The 20,616-nt window shown below is 41.3% G+C and overlaps 1 protein-coding gene across 1 annotated transcript in view; it reads left to right on the top strand.

The window, feature by feature from the left end:
* Positions 1-20,616, top strand: part of PIK3AP1 (phosphoinositide-3-kinase adaptor protein 1) — a 34,253-nt gene that overhangs the window by 4,534 nt on the left and 9,103 nt on the right. Inside the window, exons 2-8 of the mRNA XM_030950762.1 lie at positions 1,166-1,582; positions 12,073-12,221; positions 13,066-13,210; positions 14,706-14,848; positions 15,966-16,098; positions 16,779-16,975; positions 19,151-19,340. Of these exons, the coding sequence (XP_030806622.1) occupies positions 1,166-1,582; positions 12,073-12,221; positions 13,066-13,210; positions 14,706-14,848; positions 15,966-16,098; positions 16,779-16,975; positions 19,151-19,340 (1,374 nt within the window). The remainder of the gene's footprint in view (positions 1-1,165; positions 1,583-12,072; positions 12,222-13,065; positions 13,211-14,705; positions 14,849-15,965; positions 16,099-16,778; positions 16,976-19,150; positions 19,341-20,616) is intronic.

Below are 20,616 nucleotides of genomic sequence, written 5' to 3'. Positions count from 1 at the left end.
TTGACATTTAAAGAGTCAAACTGGAATTAGCAGACAATGTGTTAACAAGACTTTAAATGCTCAGCTCTGAAATTTACCATGGACCTGAGCTGTAAACTTCAAATTTGAGTAAAGTTTTTCATTGGTAAATAGAAAAATTAAATTTAGACTTAAAAGCTTCCTTGAGCTTGGTGGCAGAGCACTGCATCATGTCACACTGGTTCAATTTGCATCTGCTCTTAGCAAGCTGTTAACATTTTTAAGTGCTTTTGTGCCAGAGTACTGAAATGCATGAGTCTGTAGGTAGAAGCTGTCTCTAGAGAATTATGGAGGAAGTCAACTTTGGTGGGCATATTTTGGCCTGTCTTATGGCCACTACCATTGTATTAGTTCTTTCCCTCTGAAGAGAGTATTTGTCACTCCAAAAATTGTTGGGAAAGCTTTTGATGACAGTTTTGAGGAAGGACTCTAACACAGCCTTGTGGAATGCATGAGACCTGAAGGACAGAGTGGCTGTGGTGCAAGCTGAAGCAACTGAAGGCTGATGTTTCCTCAGTTGCATGCATGCTTTTCAGGCAGTTTGCTTTCTGCTGCAATGAGAGCAAATATCTAACACCACGGGGGCCATAGTGACTTCCTGTAGGCGTTGTGTGACCTCATTTGTTATTTTAGGTGTGCTGTTATTTTTGATGTCTGCTTGGGCATGTAATGATCTGCAGTTGCGTTGCAGAGACCATATAATTGCCTAAAATGATTTTAACTTTTCATGTGAGAGTGAACTCTCCTTTTCAAGCTAGTTTGTTCTGAAGGTCTGGTTTTTGTGGCTTTTGTTCTTTCCTTATCAGAATGCTTTAAATCTGTAAATCTCTGCATAGTTTGTTTCTCCTGAAACTACATAGGGAATGCTCTCCTTTATAGGAAGACCATTTTAATTTTTTTCATTTTTAAGAATGAAAAAACTACTTAAATTTAGTGGAGTAGATGCAAGTAGGAGTTCATTCACCCTTAGAATTGCTTTGTGGCTGTGAACACCTCACTTTGGTCAGAACTACTGTTCTTTTGAAATGCATTGTAGTTTCTGATGGGAATTAGAGACAGTGCTGTGGGGTTTTTTGTTCCAAAGCTGTGGGCGAGTTCGTGACTTGAATTTAATCCTTTTTCTTGTGATCATCTTGCACCTGTACAGGAGCCCCTGGAGAATATGATGTGCTGATTGTGTATGCAAGTGACGCCGCTGAATGGTGTCAGTACCTGCAGAACCTCTTCCTCTTTACTTGGCAAGTCCGAAAGCATCGCATTCTGAGCTACCAGCTGCAAGACCACTCTGCCATCTCTCCGCAGGAGCTGGACCTGTTCAGCAGAAGCCGGAGTATCATCCTTTTGCTTTCTGCTGAGCTGGTGCAGAGTTTTTACATTCCTCACATCCAGCAGAGCCTTCAGGAAGCTTTATGGCCCCCGTGCAAAGTGGTCAAGCTGTTCTGTGGTGTTACGGACTGTGATGACTATTTGACCTTTTTCAAGGACTGGGCTCAGTGGCAAGAACTCACAAATGATGATGAACCTGATGCTTACCTTGCAGCTGTTGAGAAGGCTATTTCAGAAGGTAAGACCATAGCTAGGAGCTGTGATTTCTTCTTGGAGGAGGGAGATACATGGTGCTCTTTATTCTTATTTTTACACTGGTAATGTGCTTTACTTAAAGAGCAAACTAAAGCAAATTGTCCAACTCTTGTAAGCAAGAAAGTTATGCAAGCACATTTTTCTGTGCCTGGTTGGTTGGTCCCTCATTCAGGAGAAATTACCAGCGACTCACAGAAAACTTCTGAATTTGAGATTGTCTTGGGTGGCTGCTTTTGAAGCAAATTGAAAATGAAAACTTTCTATATTTAAAATTCTGCCTGTATATATTGTATTCTGCAGTTTATTGACCCAAATCAATGGAAATTTGTCTTTTATTTATTTTAGGGAAAAGAATTATCTTTTTCTTCAGACTTGTTTCTGTCATACCAAAACTAAAATAAAGTCTAATGTGTATTCTTTAGGACTGGGCCTAAAATCAAAGATGTAACCATACTGGCAGCAGATCATTTTGTTACCTATGATGAAAAGGTAGAGATTAATTAAAGAATTGCACTGATGGCCTTAAAAATAACCTAGCGAGTCTGAAGGTGATCCCCTTGTAACTAATGCAGAGGACTTACTAGCACAGAAGTATTAAGAGCTGGAGACCACACAAGCCCAATGTACTGAGTTTTAATTGATTCCAAATTTTCCTAAACTCTAGAAGAGTGTGTAGAATTTCTTTTTCATAATTTCTGTTGAAATGAAGGTGGAGAGCTCTGGGCAGTTGTGCTGGTCTGGGTATTTTTATGACATTGCCATAGGTAGGGTTACAGTGTTCTTTGTCAGCCTCAGCAAGACTGGAATCCTGTGGTGGCATCTTGGCTTAAGATTTATCTCTATTTCATGGCATAAGTGAGGCAGTGTGTTCAGTGTTGTGTGCATAAAGGCTCTGGAGTCTGACTTTGCACAGTTGGATCTAAAGTCCTTCTCCACCTGTGCTGCAAGTTAGCATGGGCTGAAACAAGCTGCTTTGGCTTTATGTAGGTGTTTTGAAAGGGAGTTTGTGCTTTGGATTTTTCTTGCTGTCTCTACATAACAAAAAAAAAAATCAGCTTGTTTTCTGTTTTCTCACTTTAATAAGCATACATTGATCTCAAACTGACTTCAGCATATCTAGAAAGCACTTGACTGGGAGAAAAAATGAGGTAAAACTAAACTCATTTGTTGTGGAGTCTGCTGTAATATGTTCCGGATAGTTTGGTACACAAAGATTCAGAATTTCTGGACTTTGGTTACTGTCATAGCTGATGTGGCTGTCACCTGCATGCCATGTCAAGTTTTTGGTTTGTGCACATCAGAGCAGTTGCAAAGGTGAGCCATCTTCTGTCACTGTGGTTCTTGTGAAGGAAGAACCTATTTAAGATGGGCTGTTTTCATGGCCAAAGTATTTGGATTTATGTATCAGATCCTTCTTCTGTGTGGGGAAAAAATGACTCTGACCTCTTCAGTTGTGTGATTCTATACAAGTTCTGTGAATGGCCTCAAATGCAAATGTTCTGATGTTTCCTCTGAAGACAGCCCCAGGTGTACATAGTTCCTTTTTTGGTTGAAACTGTGAAAACTTTCTTCTTGGCTGGTAAAAAGAAAATCTGCTGCATGATTTGGTTGCAGCATGAGTAACTTAAAATATTTGTGACAGCAGACCTCTCCCACGGAGAACCACAGCCTCTGCTCTGGTCTTAGTTAAATTTGAATTTTTCCTGATTAAGGCAGCTCTTAATTCTTATGGCACTTAGCAGAGAAAGTTCATGACCATATTTGAAATTGTTTGGGTATGGGTGCCTTCCTCTGGGAGGTATTTCTCTTCACTTGCACTTACCCATACTTCTAACAGCAGTGTCAAAACTGGGCCTGATGCTAAAATTACTCAGCTTCCAAATTGCTGAATCCTGAGCTACTGAGGCCTGGTACAGGGCTATAGGATGCAGTCAAGGCAAATTCTTCTCCAGAAGCTGCACATCGGCCTTGTGCAGGCTGTTGCCTCTAGCACAGATGTTGGTGTTTAGGGCATCATGGGACTATGACACCCCCAGACACCACGTGCTGAAACTTAATTTTTATTATTTTAGTATGAATTCAGAAATGAGGAAACATTCATCTAGCCTTGTTGACAACTGTGTGCTGATGCTGCCTCTTGCTCTCTTGCAGATGTGGTATTTTTACTTTCTAAAGGTTTCTCAATTCTGGCAAACTACAGAGCACATGAAGGTTTGCATTTGCAGGTACCCCTCCTATCTGTGGTGGAATTTTTCAGACTATGCAATAATTGTGCTAAGGGGATCGAAATCATAGAATTATTATGGCTGGAAAAGATCTTCAAGATGGAGTCCAACTGCTACCTGTACCACTAAACCATGTCCTTCAATACCACATCTACGTGGTTTATTGAACAGTTCCAGGAAGGGTGATCCCACCACTTGCCTGGGCAGCCTGTTCTGATGTTCAACCACCCTTTCAGTGAAGAAATTTTTCATAGTATCCAATCTAAGCTTCCCCTGAGGCAACTTGGAGCTCTTTCATCTGATCCCGTTGCATGTTGCCTGAGAGAAAAGTCTACAGCCTCCTCTCTGGTAGTTGTAGAAAGCAGTTAAGTTCCCCCTGAGTCTCCTTTTCTCTAGATGAAACAACCTTGCTCAGGATGTCTCTGTACACAACAGCTCAGGTCCAGCAGGGTGCAGTGACCAGCTGCTGCTTAACCCCTCTTGCCTGGCCTGTGATAGCTGTGCTGTGTGCATTGAGCCAGCTGGGAGTCTGAGTCACAGTCAGAGGCAGTGATCTTTTTCTTCCTCATGTGTTCTCAAAGCTCATGTGACATTTCAATTGCTCCAGTGTATTTGTCCCTACCTACATTTTTTTTGAAACATTTCAAATTTCCCACTTTAGAAGCTGCTGTTTCCACTAATTCATCAGTGGCTTTGAGCTTTCTGTATCCAAGCCATCTCTTGTGGGTAAGAACACGGCGAAGTCCACATCTGCCTGAGATGGCTGAGGTGGTAACTGAGTATGACAGCAGCAGTGAACTGTGCTGCTGGAGGACAAGTGCAGCCTCGGCTGAGCAAAGCTCTTGTGCACTGGAAGAGACAAGAATGAAAGATGAGTACCAACAAACACTTTTGAAATGAGAGGGTCAGAAGTTGGTGTAAGGAAATATATGGTGAAGATGGAGGGCCTTGGGCAGTTAGAAGGAAGATGAGAACATTTTTTGGACTTTGTAGGTCAGGAAGAGCTGAAATGTTACTCCACCTACAGAGGGGGTCATTAAGAGATGTCAGAGACCAAGGCAGTAAGCTTTTTTGAGAGGGAAGTGGCATAAGAAGAACCCCATAAGCTGTCTAATTCTTCCTTCAGTTCGTGTCAAGGAATTGAATTAAATTCCTGGCTTTCTACTGTTGCACTGATGAAACCACAGATGAAACTTCAGATCATATTCAGGTTGGAAGGGACTTCTTGAGATCATCTAAACTTTCTGCTCAAGCACGGTTAAATAAAGCAGGTTGCCCAAAACCATTTCCAGTTGGGTTTTGAATGTCTCTGCAGGTGGAGACTCTGCAGGACTTCACAGCCTCTCTGAGCAGCCCATTCCAACGTTTGACCAACCTCAAGAGTCACGAAATGTTTTCTTGTGTTCATATGGAACTTCATGCATTTTAGTTTGTGTGCATTGCCTCTTTTCCTGTCAGTGAGCACTATGGAAAAGTCTGGCTCCCTCTTTTTCATTTTCTCCTCTCTTGTCCATATAAGATTTCCCTGAGTCTTCTTTTCTCCAGGCTGAAGAGTTCCAGCTCTTGCAGCCTCTCCTTTTATGAAAGATACTGTGGTTCCTTCATCATCATTATGGTCCTGTGCTGGACTCAAGCTGTAAAGATAAACCTTGGAATAAGCTACTCAGAATTTAAGGGCATGTTGGACAGATGTTCTCAACTGTTTCTCAACCTAGATGGGTGAAGTTGTAGTACATGTGAGATTCCTTACAGCTTTTTGTTTCTGCAATTATTTGATTTATTTGTTTACTTTTGCTAATAGTTGCTATTTAGGGCTAGAGACCTAAATTCACAATGTATTTTTAAGTTTCATGGGAACTATCATGTGGTGTTTACTTCTCCACTTCCAGTGCTCTGTGGAGGAATATGTTCTGAGTAGTTCTATCTCAGCTAATTACACCCAACATTGACTTCTGCCAGCTTATTGGTCTTGAAGATGTAAGGTGGTAGCATGCAGTTCTCTCTCCCTCCTCTTTGAAGGGGTAAAATTAAATGAATTCTTAAAATGATATTTTTCTCAGTTCTATCTTGTTTAGACATAAGATGTGGTTCTTTGACCCCGCTCACTGAAGAGGAGCGGGTGAGCTATTAGCCTCTGGGTTCAAATGAGAGCCTGCTTTGTTATATGGGAGCTCAGCAGCCTGGCTGGTTCTCACTGCCTGCCAAGAAGAGGAAGCTGTGACGCTCTTGCACAGGAGTTCAGGTTGAGAGAACATGCTGGTAGCATGCCTCTCTATGCGTGGGTATACATGACTGATGCTGGAAAATCAGAGACTTTAGAGAGCTGGTTAAAGCAATTGGAGAAACCTTAACTAAGCTCCCAAGTGATACTGAGAGTTCTCTGAGAGAAATGCATGGATGTTCTTATCCATCTGTAGCATATGGAGTCAAGCAGTTAAAATAATCTTCCCAGCTGCAGAATTGATTAATTGTTTGTCATCAAGGTGTTTCATAAAGTCCCAGTTTGTTTACATAAAAAGCAATACTTCATGGGTTTTCTTTCATGGCATTATAAAATTCAAGCAGTGCTAGCATAGGTGCATACTAGCTTTCTAAATAGAGACAATGATAGGCCAGAAATAGTAAAGGACAGAAACTGTTGTGGTTAAGAATTTCAGACTGTTATAGTCTTTATGCACCTTGTAAATACTAATCGTATTTCTCTGTGGCTTGTGGTTCTGACAATCTCCTCACAGGTTGCTTTATGGTCTCAGACTAATTCTAGGTATCTGCTAATGAGAACTGCAAGGCTTTAAGATACTTGCTTAAAGTAAGAGCCCAGTGGCCATCATTGATCATATTCAAGTCTGGAGCAGCTGAAGTAATTTCTGAAAATCTCAGTAGAAGTATGTGGTCAAGAAAAAGATGCTTTGGAGAACAGGTCTGGAGAGATGTATGGAACAGAGTTTAGGTTATTTCACAGACTCTTTGTGTGTTCTTGGAGAGTTGTTTTACTTCCAGGATTGCATTTTGTAAGATTTTTATGGCTGTTTGTTATTACCTCAGAAAACTTTTGACATGTTTTTCAAAAATGACTTGAGAATAACAGTGTATCTGGAGTTTCCCATGGGGAAGTTTGACCAGTGGCATAGGCTGACCTTAGCATGAAGTGCTGGAAAAGAGTGTCTGCCTCATTCTCCACCTTTCATCTGTCTGATTGGGTGTGGTGTTGGACTACAAGGGTGGTATTCCAAGAGAAATTCGTTAAAGGAGAGGGAAGGCATGACTGCCCCTGCAGTACTAATGTGGTCTTAGATCTAGTGGAGCCACTTGTAGAACCACATGTTCAGTCAAACGGTGACTGGTGGAATGTTTCCAAACAGCTGCCCAGCTCTCTGAGATGGAGTTCCAAGTTTGTTGGCTTTTGTGGGGATTGTCTTTTCTGTCATGCAAGCGTTACATATTGCATTTAAATTGAAGCAAGGAGGTACTGCAAGAGGAGATAATGAATTAGCAGTCTGGATGTTCATGTTTCTTACCTGTGGCTTCTCAGGAAGGCTTGAATCAGTGATGGATATCATGTGATTCTTGGCACCTTTCAAAGTCGTAAGAGGTGTGCATATGCCTTGTCAGTATGTGTTGTCTCTTTCTGCCAGAAGTAGTGGAAGTGAACTATTCCAGCCTCTCTTGCTTGAGATTTTGGTCACGTACACAATGTCTGTTGTCTGGGTAGCCAGAACCCTGCTTCTTCCTCAATGTATTCCCTATCTCTGTCCTGTTCCTGTGCACCCCAGCTAGTTCTTTCGGTTTATACGCTTGATCCAGTCAGAAACTGACCACTAGACCTGCAAGAACCTCAGCAAAACTTTACAGTCAAATACACTTTGTTTCCTTGATGGAGGATGAGAAATAGTTCATTGTAGTTTCAAACTTTGCACGACATATGAAACATGACTATGCTCTTCGTAGAATTGAAAATCTGTTTGTAGGTGCTGTGCTTGTAGATGAGCTGCTTGAGGTGAGGGGTTTGGAGAGAAGGGAGAGATGTCCCATGCATTTTTTGTTCTGTATGGACAGTTTTACAAAGTCCTAAATTTATGTGTTTTGTTTTTCACACTGCTGTTTTTCTGCACACTTCACTCAGTTGAAACGGGAAGTGTTGCTGCAGTATCACCCAGTTCTGAGGGTTTATCACAAGCTATTGCTCTGATGTGTGTTTATCTCCTTGGTGAAGCAGGGGCTCTGATGTTAGCATGATGAGAGATAACTTTCCCTGCTTTCCCCAACTACTTGTCAGTACATTGTCTGCTTCTTGCAAATGTAGCTGTAGTTGCTCTGGGAGACTTAATGTCCTTACTAGCACTTGGGAAAGGAACCTGGCCAGTTGCAAGCTTCAGGTAAAAGCAGGAGCTCTCTTTGAGGGTCTTCCCTCTTGCTCTAAGCATAGTGAGGCCTTGTGAGAGCTAATTGTCTCAACTGGTTGATGGACAGAATGGGAGGTGTTTGCAGATGTCAGTGAGGGGCTGGTCTGCCCACACAGAACTTAAGAGACAAGCTGTTGCCCAGTAGTGCCATTAGCATCAATATCTGGGTGACAGAGTGCTCTGGACAGACTGCTGACTTCTTCCAAGCATTCACATGTCCTCTGGTGTGAGGGCTGGCTTGTGAGAAACCACAGCTGCCGGCTCCATGCCGATAGCCCGCCAGCTTTGCCAGGAGGAAATGGATGATAGGGAGAGCTGTGTGCTCTACAGCAGCTGGTCAAAATAATTGGCTGCTTCATAGGAGTTTCTAAACCTGCTAAATGGCTCTTGAAGCACACGTCCATGCCCGTGTTTTCCCTGGGCTTTTCCCTGGGGTGAGTGTCTGCAGGACAGCTGTGCAGGGAGCCCAGCAGGGCAGGCAAGAAGAGCATGAGGCTGCTCTCTGCAGCTCAGCTGCTGATGCATCCTGGAGGGGTGCATGTTCTTCAAGGGGAAATGTGGTTGGGTTTCTTGGACCACATCTCCTCCCCTTGCTGCTATTCTCACAAGTGTTTTACAGACCGTCAAGTGAGGCCTGAGGGAGCCTTTGTTTAAAAGGGAGCAGAAAAGGAGAGCCTCTTATAACCATGAGTGTTGACCTACAGCACATGCTCATGGAGAAGCTGAATTCAGGTATTCACTTAACTTTAATAAGTCTTGCTCTCCTCCGTGGTGGCCTCTCTAGGCTGGCTGTAATTGCAATATTATAACTGCTGAGTCTGTGTATGCAAATGTGTTGTCATTACTCAAGTATCTTAGTGGGTGGGAAACCTGCTCTAACAACACTTTAGAGCATGGATATTATCAAGTGTAATGGGATGGTTTCCTCTTCCAGACCTTGCATGTTCATGAGTCAGTCACTAGCATATGACTGGAACTTCAAGATGAATCACAGGATCACCTCACTGCTGATGTGGGAATTTGGTACTTCACAATTTCAGTATTTTCTGAATGAAAAAAACAGATTAATTATTCATACCTGAAACTGAATGCCTGTTCCTTCAGCTTTTAATCCAATTACTGATTAACATTGCGTGCTTCTTCCTGTATTACCTAACAGCTCTGTGTTCACATGACCTCCAGGCAGTCAACTCTGTTACAAGAATGCAGAAGTGCAATGCCAGAACTTCTTAAAAGCTCTATTATTCTTTATTTGCTAGATGGTTTCTAGTATCAAATAACACTGTTAAGGCAGAGAGACTAGGGGGCTTGTTCTGTCCTTGCCACCCCTCTTATCCTTGCTTGCTGTGTATGTTGTAGCTGAGATCCATAGCTTTGGTTTGATTTTTCTCTGAAAAATCATGTTGGCCAAGTGAGGTAAAAAATAACACTAATGGTTCTGTGTTGGGTTGGGGATGAAGCCCTGAGGATCAGGATGCTGGCAAGTGTCCATTTGTGCATATGTTGCAGGAACATCAATGTCTTACTGTAGAGCAAGAGGGTCATCATTGGCTCTCTCATCTGCTGTGAACTTAGTGAACTCTTTCTGACTTAGTCATATTGGAAGTAACCAACAGAGAGTACAGAGACACTAATCTAGTAACAGTTGTCTCTTCTTCCCAAAAGGCATGGCATCTTGCTCTGCATATGCCAAACACCTGAATTGATAGCTATCATATAAGGGAAGCATGTGGGATCAGTGCTTTTTCTCCTCTATGCAACAGGGCAGCCTGGGCTCCCAGGTGGGAGTAGTCCATGTTTCTCTAAGAGAAGGATTCCCAAAATGTGTCTGGTTCTTGCAGCTGATGACTGTGAACAGTACCAATTGAAATACTGAGTTAAGGAATATAATGCCTCAGTTAATTTTCTAATACTTTGTACTAGTGTGAAAATCCCAAAGACCACCTTCAGTACAGCCTTCAGCCTTATGTCAAAGCAGTTGTTTAGCCAAATCTTCAGATTTGGTTCAGTATTAAAATCTGTTTGCTAAATTACATATACTGTTCTAAGTTTGTTTAAGAAATGTTGATCTTAGTGATCATGCCTTATTTAAGCTTCAGAGCTGCAAATTTTTGGCTCTCTTCTTTCTACAGCAAACATTAATGCAGCAATCTACTTGTACTCATGTGAGCAGGCATATATGCCATGTGGAGAGATTCACATACTTAGTTAAGTGTGTGCACACTGAAACTTGTGAAAAAAATTTCACCTGAATGGTTTGCTAAAGTTTTGTGGCTTAAAACTTGTCTCCTGAAAGCAAGATTGATTTCTTATAATTCCTAAAATCCCATTTAAATGAATTGAAAATACCTTTTAAAGAATTGTGTGACAAAACACTTCTAATATTCTAAGTTTAAGTCTTTGGTGGTAATAATAATTATGAAGATATCTACATTAAAGTTTCTGACTGGCTTCTAGCTTTGAAACTAGGAATATCTGAACTCCTAATGGTGGCCCACTCTATAATTATTTTGACTCTCTTGATTTGTGGAAAATTGATGTACTTGAAGATTGGAGGATTCTGAGTGAAATCTGAATTCTTGGCAGCTTCACTGTATGGATGCCACAGGTTTGACAGCCCAGTTCATCACTTAGGTCTTTCCCATCAGGACTGAGCATTTTAAATAGAATATTTCTTACTAATATAAGAACAATGACAGTCCAAGTCTGAGGTTTTATCTGATAAATAATTTGTACTACTCTTTATGGATTTGGTTTTTTACTAAATAGTAAATAACATGTAAATTCCAAATGTTGTCTTACATCCTTGATTGCTTCACAGGCTTACAAAGTTTGGGAAATTCTGACCACAGGGGATAATTTTAAGAAGTCATTATAGTCCTCTGACAAAGTGGAGTCAGTGACTTTTGCTTTGTGTTCTGGGAGATGAGGAGGGGGGAATGGTGTGAACCATGTGAATCAAGAAGTGGAAACTAGCTAAAAAAGTGTTCTGTACTAAGTAGCTACGTAATTGTCTTTGGTTTCCTTTCTCTAGCTGAGAAAAGTATTTCCTGGCAGGGGTAGATAATTTTTTTCAGCCAGTGGTATCAATTCAGTTTGTTTGCACTTCTATCAATATCCATGCTGGTTTTGGGAAATGGGAGTGAGAACATTGTCTTGTATTGTAGGCTTACATCTGTTAATTCTGCTCTTGATTCTGTTTAGGTAAAGTGCTGTTACTTTTCAATGCAAAGGTTTCAATTTCACTCCTGTATAGATACTGGAGCTTATGGTGCTTGCCCAAGGAGCAGAACCCCTTCAGACTACTGCTTCATGTTTTATTTTTTCATGCAACAATCAAAGTTGGGGAGTTGGGGTAAGCAGCACTGAGAAAACTAAAGATGCTACTGAAATGACAAATATTGGTTTTCATGTTTTATTTTAGGAAAGTAAGACTAAAGGCTGCTGCCATTCTTACAGTATATCACAGTGCTGCTCGAGTCAGATGAGTTCAGATGCCAATCATTCTTATATTAGACATTCACATGCTGATTTTCCTGTTTAACATGAGGGGACTATCCAGCTCAGCAAAGAGTGCCACTGTTTGCTCTGTAAGCATATTCAGTGCTACTCTACTGATTTCATGTCTTTGTTAATTTCCTTCTCAAGTCCTCTTAAGGGAAAAAAAAGAGGAAACTCTCTAGTTTCCCTTTCTTCAACTAGATCCCCTTTTCTGAGCATTACTTTGAGAGGAATAGCAAGTTTCATCCCACCACCTTCACAGCTGTTTTCCAGGATGGATGGGTGTGATAAGCATTTTCAGCAAAGGGGAGTGAGGCAACAGGACTCTCTATACTTTATTTTAGACTCAGGCTGTGACTCTGTGACTGATACAGAAACAGAAGACGAGAAGAATCCAGCTGACTCCCACAGACTTGCCATGAGTGAAGAACATGGATCATCCAGGAGCACTGGGGACTGTCCAGTGGTGCAGCCCAGCCGCATACAATGTGGGGTACTGTATGTCCACTCCTTGGGCTATGTTCTTCCTGTGAGCTGGTGCAGCCCATTAGGCTGCTTTGTAATGTTCAGCTTTACAGGCCTGCAAATTAGTCCTGAATTCTTCTGTCACCTTCCTGCTCAGCGCCCTGTCCTCCATGTCTCTTGTTTCGTGGGCTTGGCTCCCTAGGCCCAGGAACAGCTTGGTAACAGTTGATGCAGTGCTTAGTGCTGTCTAGGCTGTGCTGTCACTTAATGACTGTTCCATTAACATGGCTGCTTGACTTGGGTGCTGTGAGACAGGTTCACACTCTTCCCTTCCTCTGTTCTGCTGGCAAGTGGGGTAAGATGACTGTAATGAACTGATTAACTCCACAGTCAGTATCCAGTCTAATATGACAATTCTGATGCATGCCTTGCAAGTGACCCTGAAAAGCTTGGATCATGGCTTCTTGTCTGATAAACAGCACTTTTTAGAATAGCATCTCCTCAGATGGAAAGAGTCCGAGATTCCTCCTTTTGTTTCTGTTTAGAATGTGGCTGTGCTATTTAAGGGAAGAGGTGGATAGAGTTGAAAGTAAATAATTTTACAAATCTAGCCCTAATCAGTTTATAAATCTATCTAATAAATCTGGAGTTCTATCAGTTTAATGCTTATATCCATACTGGTGCAAGCTGTAGCAGAAGCCACCTGCACAGTTAGTCTGTGACTGGAAGATGCTCCTGAAAACAATTCAAAACTGTGAAAATGATAGATGATAATTGATGTGTTAGTTGCAATGAGAACAAAATCCCTACAAAATTGACTTAACCAAGTGTTTTTGTTTTGAACCTCTGTGTTGTAATGCCTTTTGTTTTAGGTGCAGACAACAGTTTATATTATCATGAAATGTAAACTAGATGGTGGAATGAAAACTGAAGTTGAGTTTTCTCCAGAGAATGCATCCTCTGTGCGTGTGCTAGCTGAGATGGAGAATGAGTACACAATCTCTGTGAAGGCTCCAAGTAAGATGGACTGAGATTTATTTTTTTGCCCCCCTCTCCTTCCCTATTGCTTCCTTTCTATCTCAACCTGCCTGTCCTGAGAAGTGCCGGGGCATAAGGGTGAAGAGTGCAGTGCAGAAAAACTTGAGTCCAGAAAATCTTGAACTTGCATTCTCACCTGTGATACTTTTGATGAGGAACTGAGAGAGACTGCTGCTTGTGGACTCTGTTTTTCCCTCAGCAGCAGTAGGGTTGCAGGGTGGAAACACCTTGCTGGGAGTTCTGAGAACACATTGCAGCTTGTAGAGCACTTTGAACTTAGCTGTGTGTTATGACCACCACCATTATTAGCATTGGCAGGGCACCAAGAGAGAAGGGAAGTGCCAGTAAATAATTACATGACTATAATGGCATGTGTTTAATGTGTAGTGATCTCTGTGATCAGAGCTGAGACTATTTATTCTGGCTTTTAATTTAGATATGTTCTGTCACTCTAAATATTTACATTTACAAAAGTGAAGGTTGCCTAAACTTTAGGTTCACTGAACTTTAAGGGAATGATTTCAGAGCCTTAAGGATTGCTATTATTTCCCAGCATTATTTTATTTAATCTACCTTAGTCTGTCCTCTTGAAGAGCTATTCTGCCATTCTCTCTGAGAATAGAGCCTAATAGTCATTAAAACAACTACCATAAAGTCAGTGAAGTGAGTTGATTTTAAAGAAGGTGACCTCATGAACATATAAAGGCTTAATTTGATGTCTTAAGTCAAGTCTTACGATATAAACACTGACCTGGAAACTAACTTGTACTTTGAATTATAAACATGACCTTCACATTGATGGAGTGTACAGTGTAAGCTCTGAAGTTTCTAACATTTCTAAGAGAAATAATTAATTCCTTTGTGTTATTAATGGTTTCACAAGTTCTTAACAGGGAAAGACTAACTTTAGTGGGATTCAAAATATCTGTGTTTCAAAGAGAAAGTTGAGACTTAAAAATGCATATTAAGCGAAACATCAAGAAGCTCCAAGGTGCAAGTAGAAGATAATCCTGTGCATGGGTAAAATTGCAAAGCTGGAATTCCTTTTAATGGATTTCATTCAGAGTCTAGTGAGGCTGACAGATTGCAAAATCTCTATGACTTTTCCGATTTCTTTTCTTCCTCAGCTCTTTGTATTTATGGTATGGCTTTATAGACAGTTCCAGAGAAGCCAGGGGTGGAGAGATGTGTGGCTTCCTAGTTCAAGGTGGAGTACTTTTAACATTAGTGGTCCAGTCTACTATTAGCAGAGTACCTAGCAGGTTATGTGCATTGACATAGCCATAAAGTACTTTCCTACCTAGTGTTCCAAGATCATGACTCTTCTCATGACTTTTCATGGGTTCAATATAGCAGAAACCGTTTTGGTAGCCATCTGGTGGTATATCCAAACTCCTCCTGTCCTCACAGTACATCATGCAAACTCATGCCTGTTGTTTGTGCTAATGGTTATTTTTCCTCTTTCTTTTCAAAGATTTAACCTCTGGGACAGTGACCCTGCAGATATATTCAGGGGACTTGATGGTGGGACAAACAAGTGTCACTTACCATACTGACATGGAGGAAATCAGCAATCTGTTGGCTAATGCAGCCAACCCTGTACAGTTCATGTGCCAGGTAAGGACTTTAGCAATCAGCTACTTTGGAAACCAGCTCTTTCAGAGGCTAGACAAGCAGGCGTAAGCAAAAGTGTTTGCCATGAAGTAGCTCTTCTGAAATGAAGAAATGCAAGGTTATTTAGGGATTTTCACCTAACTCTCATATCCCCTTTCATTGAAAGCATGGCTGTTTTTTCTGTCTCTGGAGCACGTAGCTGGCTAAGGTGAGTCAGGTTTTTAAACTAAAAAAAAAAATGCGGTCAATCAACACCTACATTTAGACCTTGATGACTTCAAAAGGTTGGAATGACAGAACTTGATATAACAGAAAGTACCATAAAGAAATAAAACATTTTGGAATTTGTACCTAGGTGTTATTAAAAAAAATATATAAATAGTAGCAAAGATTCATATTAGCTGGAGGAAGAAGAGTAACAGAAAAGGATTTGCTGATTCTTAACACTTACTTTTTCAATACTCAGTTTTCCTATTCTGTCTTGCCCAGCTGGGGTACCTGAACCCTATTAGAGGGGTAAAGCTTGCACAAGGAAGTTTTCTGCTGTGTTGCCCTGTTGCCTCCCTGCATGTTCCTGATCTGCCATGCAGTGAAAGCCTACAGAGTAGCCTTGTTAGTCACCAATACACCTGGGGCAGGGGAGAGTGTGTTTCCCTTGCTTTTTAGTTCAAGTTGTGTAGCAGTTGGTACTGGTTGATGCCTCTGCTTAGGGAGTATGCCTGCTTCCCAGTGGTAAAGAACCAGTCCAAAAACTGAACCCAGAGTGTGTACAATTCAAAATGGACTAGTGCATACTTAAAACAGGAGTGATATTTCATTGGAACATTTTCAGAAGTGCCAAGAAAGTAGGAAGCAAGTTTTCTGTGCTTCTGGTTACGTGAGTGACTTTCTCATTGTGCTCTGTCTTGTGGAATATACAGTTCTCATCTGTTGAGCTTGATGATACTCTGTTTCTACACCAGGAAGTTATCCAAGTTCTTTGTTTGACCTGAACATTTCTACCTTTTGTATTTATACCTACTGTTTTCTGATTGTGTTAATAATAAAGACACCATATAAATCTCGCCTTAATTGAATCTCCAGATTCTACCAAACAAAAGTGCTTTCCATTTATCTGTAGGCCTTTAAAATTGTGCCATACAGCATAGAAGCCCTGGACAAGCTATTGACTGAGTCACTCAAGAAGAACATTCCTGCCAGTGGTCTACACCTGTTTGGAATTAACCAGCTGGAAGAAGAAGATATGACAGCGAGTAAGTTTAAAGACACTTGGTTTATAGATTTTCTTTGTATCAGTTGTTTTACCTTGAAGCACTTTAACACTGCAATGGGTGGTACCTGCACAGGCTGTCTCAAAAACCTTGGATCTCAGCCAGGAAGCTAAATTTTGATGATGTCTGTAGAAAGGGAATTGCCATTTGAGTCAGGTGATCCTTTTTTATTACATCTATCATTCTCACTTCCCTGCACTGTGGCAGATGCTGCTATATTGACAGTTTCAAACCAGAGTGAAAAGATGGTGCTCCCCAAATGTCTCCCGGGTTTTCTGTGTTGTTCTTTTACCTCATGTCTTTTCTCTACGGCCCAGTCCTTTTCCCCAAACCCCATAACTCCTAAGATACACAGTGGGCACTGAGCAGTTGGGCTGGTATGCTGTCTTTTTGTAACGATGGTCTAAGAAGTCCTTGCAAATCTGTGATCCTACATACATTTAAGCTATTACAGTGCCATAATCCCCACTAAAGATTATAGGACTTAAGCCTGGAGATGCACAAGATAATTTGTGCAGCTGGCTTGATTTTAAAACCATATATATACTTCCAGGGATTTCACAGCTGTTTTGATCTGTGTGATTGCTGTGTTTGTTTCTCACCTACTGGCTCTGCTGCTACTAGAGAAAAACTTAGGTTCTAACGGGCTCCTGTTCTCACAGATCAGAGGGATGAGGAGTTGCCAACACTGCTTCACTTCTCTGCAAGATATGGGCTGAAGAACCTTACTGCCTTGCTGCTTACATGCCCTGGAGCACTGCAGGCTTACAGTGTAGCCAACAAGTATGGCCACTATCCAAACACCATCGCAGAAAAGCACGGCTTTAAGGATCTGCGCCAGTTCATTGATGAATATGTGGTAAGAGGAAGCTGAGCCATCTTTCTGCCTTGTCCCACACTGGGTGCAGGCTCTGGCACTGAGCTTGGCACTCAGTGTTACTTGAATAGGAGTGCTGGGGTGATAAAGTGTGTTGTTGTACACAGACATCCAGCTACACTGAAAGCTTTCAGGCTGGAGGGTTAGGTGTGTCTCTGGAGCCAGGGAAATTCCTGGGGCTTTTGCAAAGAGCAAGTAAGATGGAAGCAGAGACTGCCATGCTGGCTTCCATTCCTCCATCCATCTAATGAAGTTTCTGAGAGATGTGGTTGGTGCTTAGTGCATTCTTATAGTTCTGATCTTGGGAAAGAGCCCCTTCATCCAGCTTACTTTAGGGAGTAATATGGGAACAGAATATGTTTAGGAAGATATAATTTGAGGTGCTCTCTTATTAGTTTTAGTATGGGCAGGATTGCTTACTAGCTTATTCACAGCTGATCTGTGTAGTCTGCCTGTTCCACTTGATACCCGTTTCTCCCTGCATTGGTATAGCTGTCCATACCCTATTTGTTCTATCAGGGATCCCAACTGACAGTTCATTTCTATTTGAGCTAACCCCACCCCCAGAAAACACACTCTGATTTTTCCAGATTATGACATGGACCTGACTCCAGCTGCACCAAGCAATTGTTTCTGTGCAGTACTTGGGTATGCTTAGGGTTTCTCCTTTCATTTCAGTTTGAGCTCTTTCTGGCCTGTATGCTTTAAAATAGCAAGGAGCTCCTTGACTCGGGTCATATTGACCACATTTGAATTCTATTTGCCTTTGCTTTAGGTTGAAAAATTGTGTTTAATTGTTCTTAACATTGTCTGAGTGCTGGGTGATAGATCTGCGAGCTTTAGTATGGTTCTGCCAGGCAATTACTGTAATGTTTGAGCCCTATTTAGGAGGCATGGGTAGTTCTTGGACTTGGGCCTTGCTTCTTGACAATTATACGTTAGAGCTAAATAAAAGCCATTCCATATTCTGAGATCAGGAGGGCTGCAGAAACTGTAAATAGTGAGATCACAATCTTTGCGTTGGTGCAGGAAGTCCTTCCAACCTCTCATTGCAGTACTGTGCTCCTCCCATATTCTCTCCACCAGCACACTGACAGAGCTGTGTTAAGAACAGGTCTTCCTCACTGACCTGCTGGAGCTGTCAGTGCAGCACAGTACAAAGCACACAAATCATCTGCAATAGTGTGACTACCATCAGTAGTATGGATGTCTGAAAATCCTATTAAACCCCATTACTCACCTAATTTCCTCTCTGGCAAAGATTCCTCTGCACCTCTGTAAAGCATTGCATGAACTATTGGCCTGACACATTTTGACTGTGGAGGGAAGCATGTGTAGACAGCTTTGACACACTTGCCCTGTGGATTGAGGGCCCATGAGTCTGCATTTGTGAATGGAAGAATATCTTGTAGTGTTGCAACTATTAAGGTGGTGCTTGTGACATAATTGGAATTGGGAAGGAGGATGGGATGAAGCTTTACTTTCTTCTTCCTTGTGTTGTGATTTGGTGAAGCTCTGCCTTCCCCCCTGCTCTATGTTGCAAATGCAAAAGAAAGGATTCTGCTCTCCTGTGAATCAGAAGTTGCCTGTATTACATGAACTGCTGCCTGCTATGAGGTTTCCTGTTAATATCACAGAAAAGGGTCTGTGTACTCCCACTCTGGGTGTTACATGCTGCTGCTAATGCCAAGAAACTGAAACTGAGTCTACATCAAAGCTAAAACTTCGCTATTTTGCAGGTGCTCTGCATGTGATAAGCTTTCTCCCTTATGGTTAGCTATGCATGCCCCAAAATAGCCTTTGACAAACATTTGTATTTTTAGAATGAGCTGTGCTTATGTTCTGGGAGTTTGCAGACATTGGGTAGGACATGAAATTGGTGGGGTGAGAGGCTGCAATGGCTACTCAGAATGTGTCAGCAGCCCTTGTTTCACCTTTGTTACCTGTTAATACAATATAGATCTCAAAAGTTTGACCCAGCAGCTGTAGTGTGGATTTAAGTCACTTGAGAAGCCTTAATCTTTGGGAATGAGCTGTCTTCAGAGGTTTTTTTAATCACTGATGACAAAGTGAGATATCTTTTGCTTTGCTTTTATTCTCTAAATTCTTTATTTAAAAGACACTTTAATTTTTTTTCTTGCTCTCCTTCCTCTCCAGGAAACTGCAGATATGCTAAAGAGTCACATTAAGGAAGAGCTGATGCAAGGCGAGGAGGATGAGTCTGTTTATGAGTCCATGGCTCATCTGTCCACTGATCTGTTAATGAAATGTTCCTTGAATCCAGGCTCCGATGAAGAGCTTTATGAATCCATGGCTGGATTTGTCCCGAGTGCCCCAGAAGATCTTTGTATGTATATTCATAGAGTTACAGAATCATGGGAAGGTTTGGGTTGGAAGGTACCTGTAAAGCTCACCTAGTCCAAGCCCTCTGCAATGGGCAGAGATGTGTTTAGATCAGATTGCTCAGACCTGTCTGTCTCACACAGAGGAGTTCTTCAGCTATAACTTTTCTGCTCTCACCACAAGGAAACTATGCTGCAGTTCCATCATTATCTGACTGACAAAATTGCTCTATACCTTTTCTTAATTGATAATGTATAAGATCAAGAGCTGTTTCTTCAGTGTTTCAAGGACTCCCTGAACAAATAAATTAACATATGGAAATGAGACTAAATTTTCTACCATGTCCTGTTTTTTCCTCCTGAGGACTGCTACCTAGGAACTGACACTGACAGAAAAGAAAACTATGTCAGATGTGATTTTACTGACAACTGGGAAACTGAAAAACAAGAGCTGAGATTCTAGTGCAACAGCTTGAGAGCAAAAGAAAGTGAACATCTAGAAATATGTATACCGAAAAGATTATAAGTGAAAAATCATTATTCTAATCTGATTGGTTTATTGCTAAAAATAAAGAGCTCATTCTGATAAATATGCATATGTTTAACTTTTTCATTATTGCATTAATATTCAGTGGGGCCAATTGAAAATACCAAATCAAGTACCTCTGTTAAGCAATTGTAAATTTGCTGTTCTTACTCACCTGCCTGTTTGGTCCGACTTAATCCCACTGATCTATTATATGATTCCCATAATGAGCAGAAAATTTAGCTTCTTATATTTTAAATACCTCCTTAAGGTACTTAAGGACTTCTAGTGTTTCTGCAGTTTTTAAGCGTGCTGCCTCAGGGGAAAAGCTTTCTTTTTGAAACACTTGTCCTTATGGGCTATATTGGTCCTGGACTGTTTTCTCCTCTTTTAGATTAAATGATACGATAAAACACATTTTTCTTGTTTATGAAGCCCAGAAGACTGTGTTGGTTCTTTCCTTGAAATCATAAACTCTTTTCTGCTAAGTGTTGTTGGCCACTGCAGGGATAGTTTTGCTACCAAAACCAGGGTTATTCTGCCTTCAGGTGGAGATAAGGAGTAAATCAGGTTGGACTTGAAAGGAACAAAGCTTCTCTTGTTTGCAGTAATGAGTGAGAGTTTCTAGATGCTTGGTAGGTCTGCCTGTAATCAGTGCACCACTGAATAGGACTGATTGACAAAGCCTGTGGAGGGTTAAAAAACAAGCTCAACACTACTAAGCCAAATTCCCCTTCTTCCAGGCCTGAAATGCC

This window comes from Camarhynchus parvulus, chromosome 6 (assembly GCF_901933205.1).
Source record: "Camarhynchus parvulus chromosome 6, STF_HiC, whole genome shotgun sequence".
Lineage (NCBI taxonomy): Eukaryota > Metazoa > Chordata > Aves > Passeriformes > Thraupidae > Camarhynchus > Camarhynchus parvulus.
Note: the sequence above shows the minus strand (reverse complement) of the source record. Positions and strands in the feature narration are given on the sequence as shown.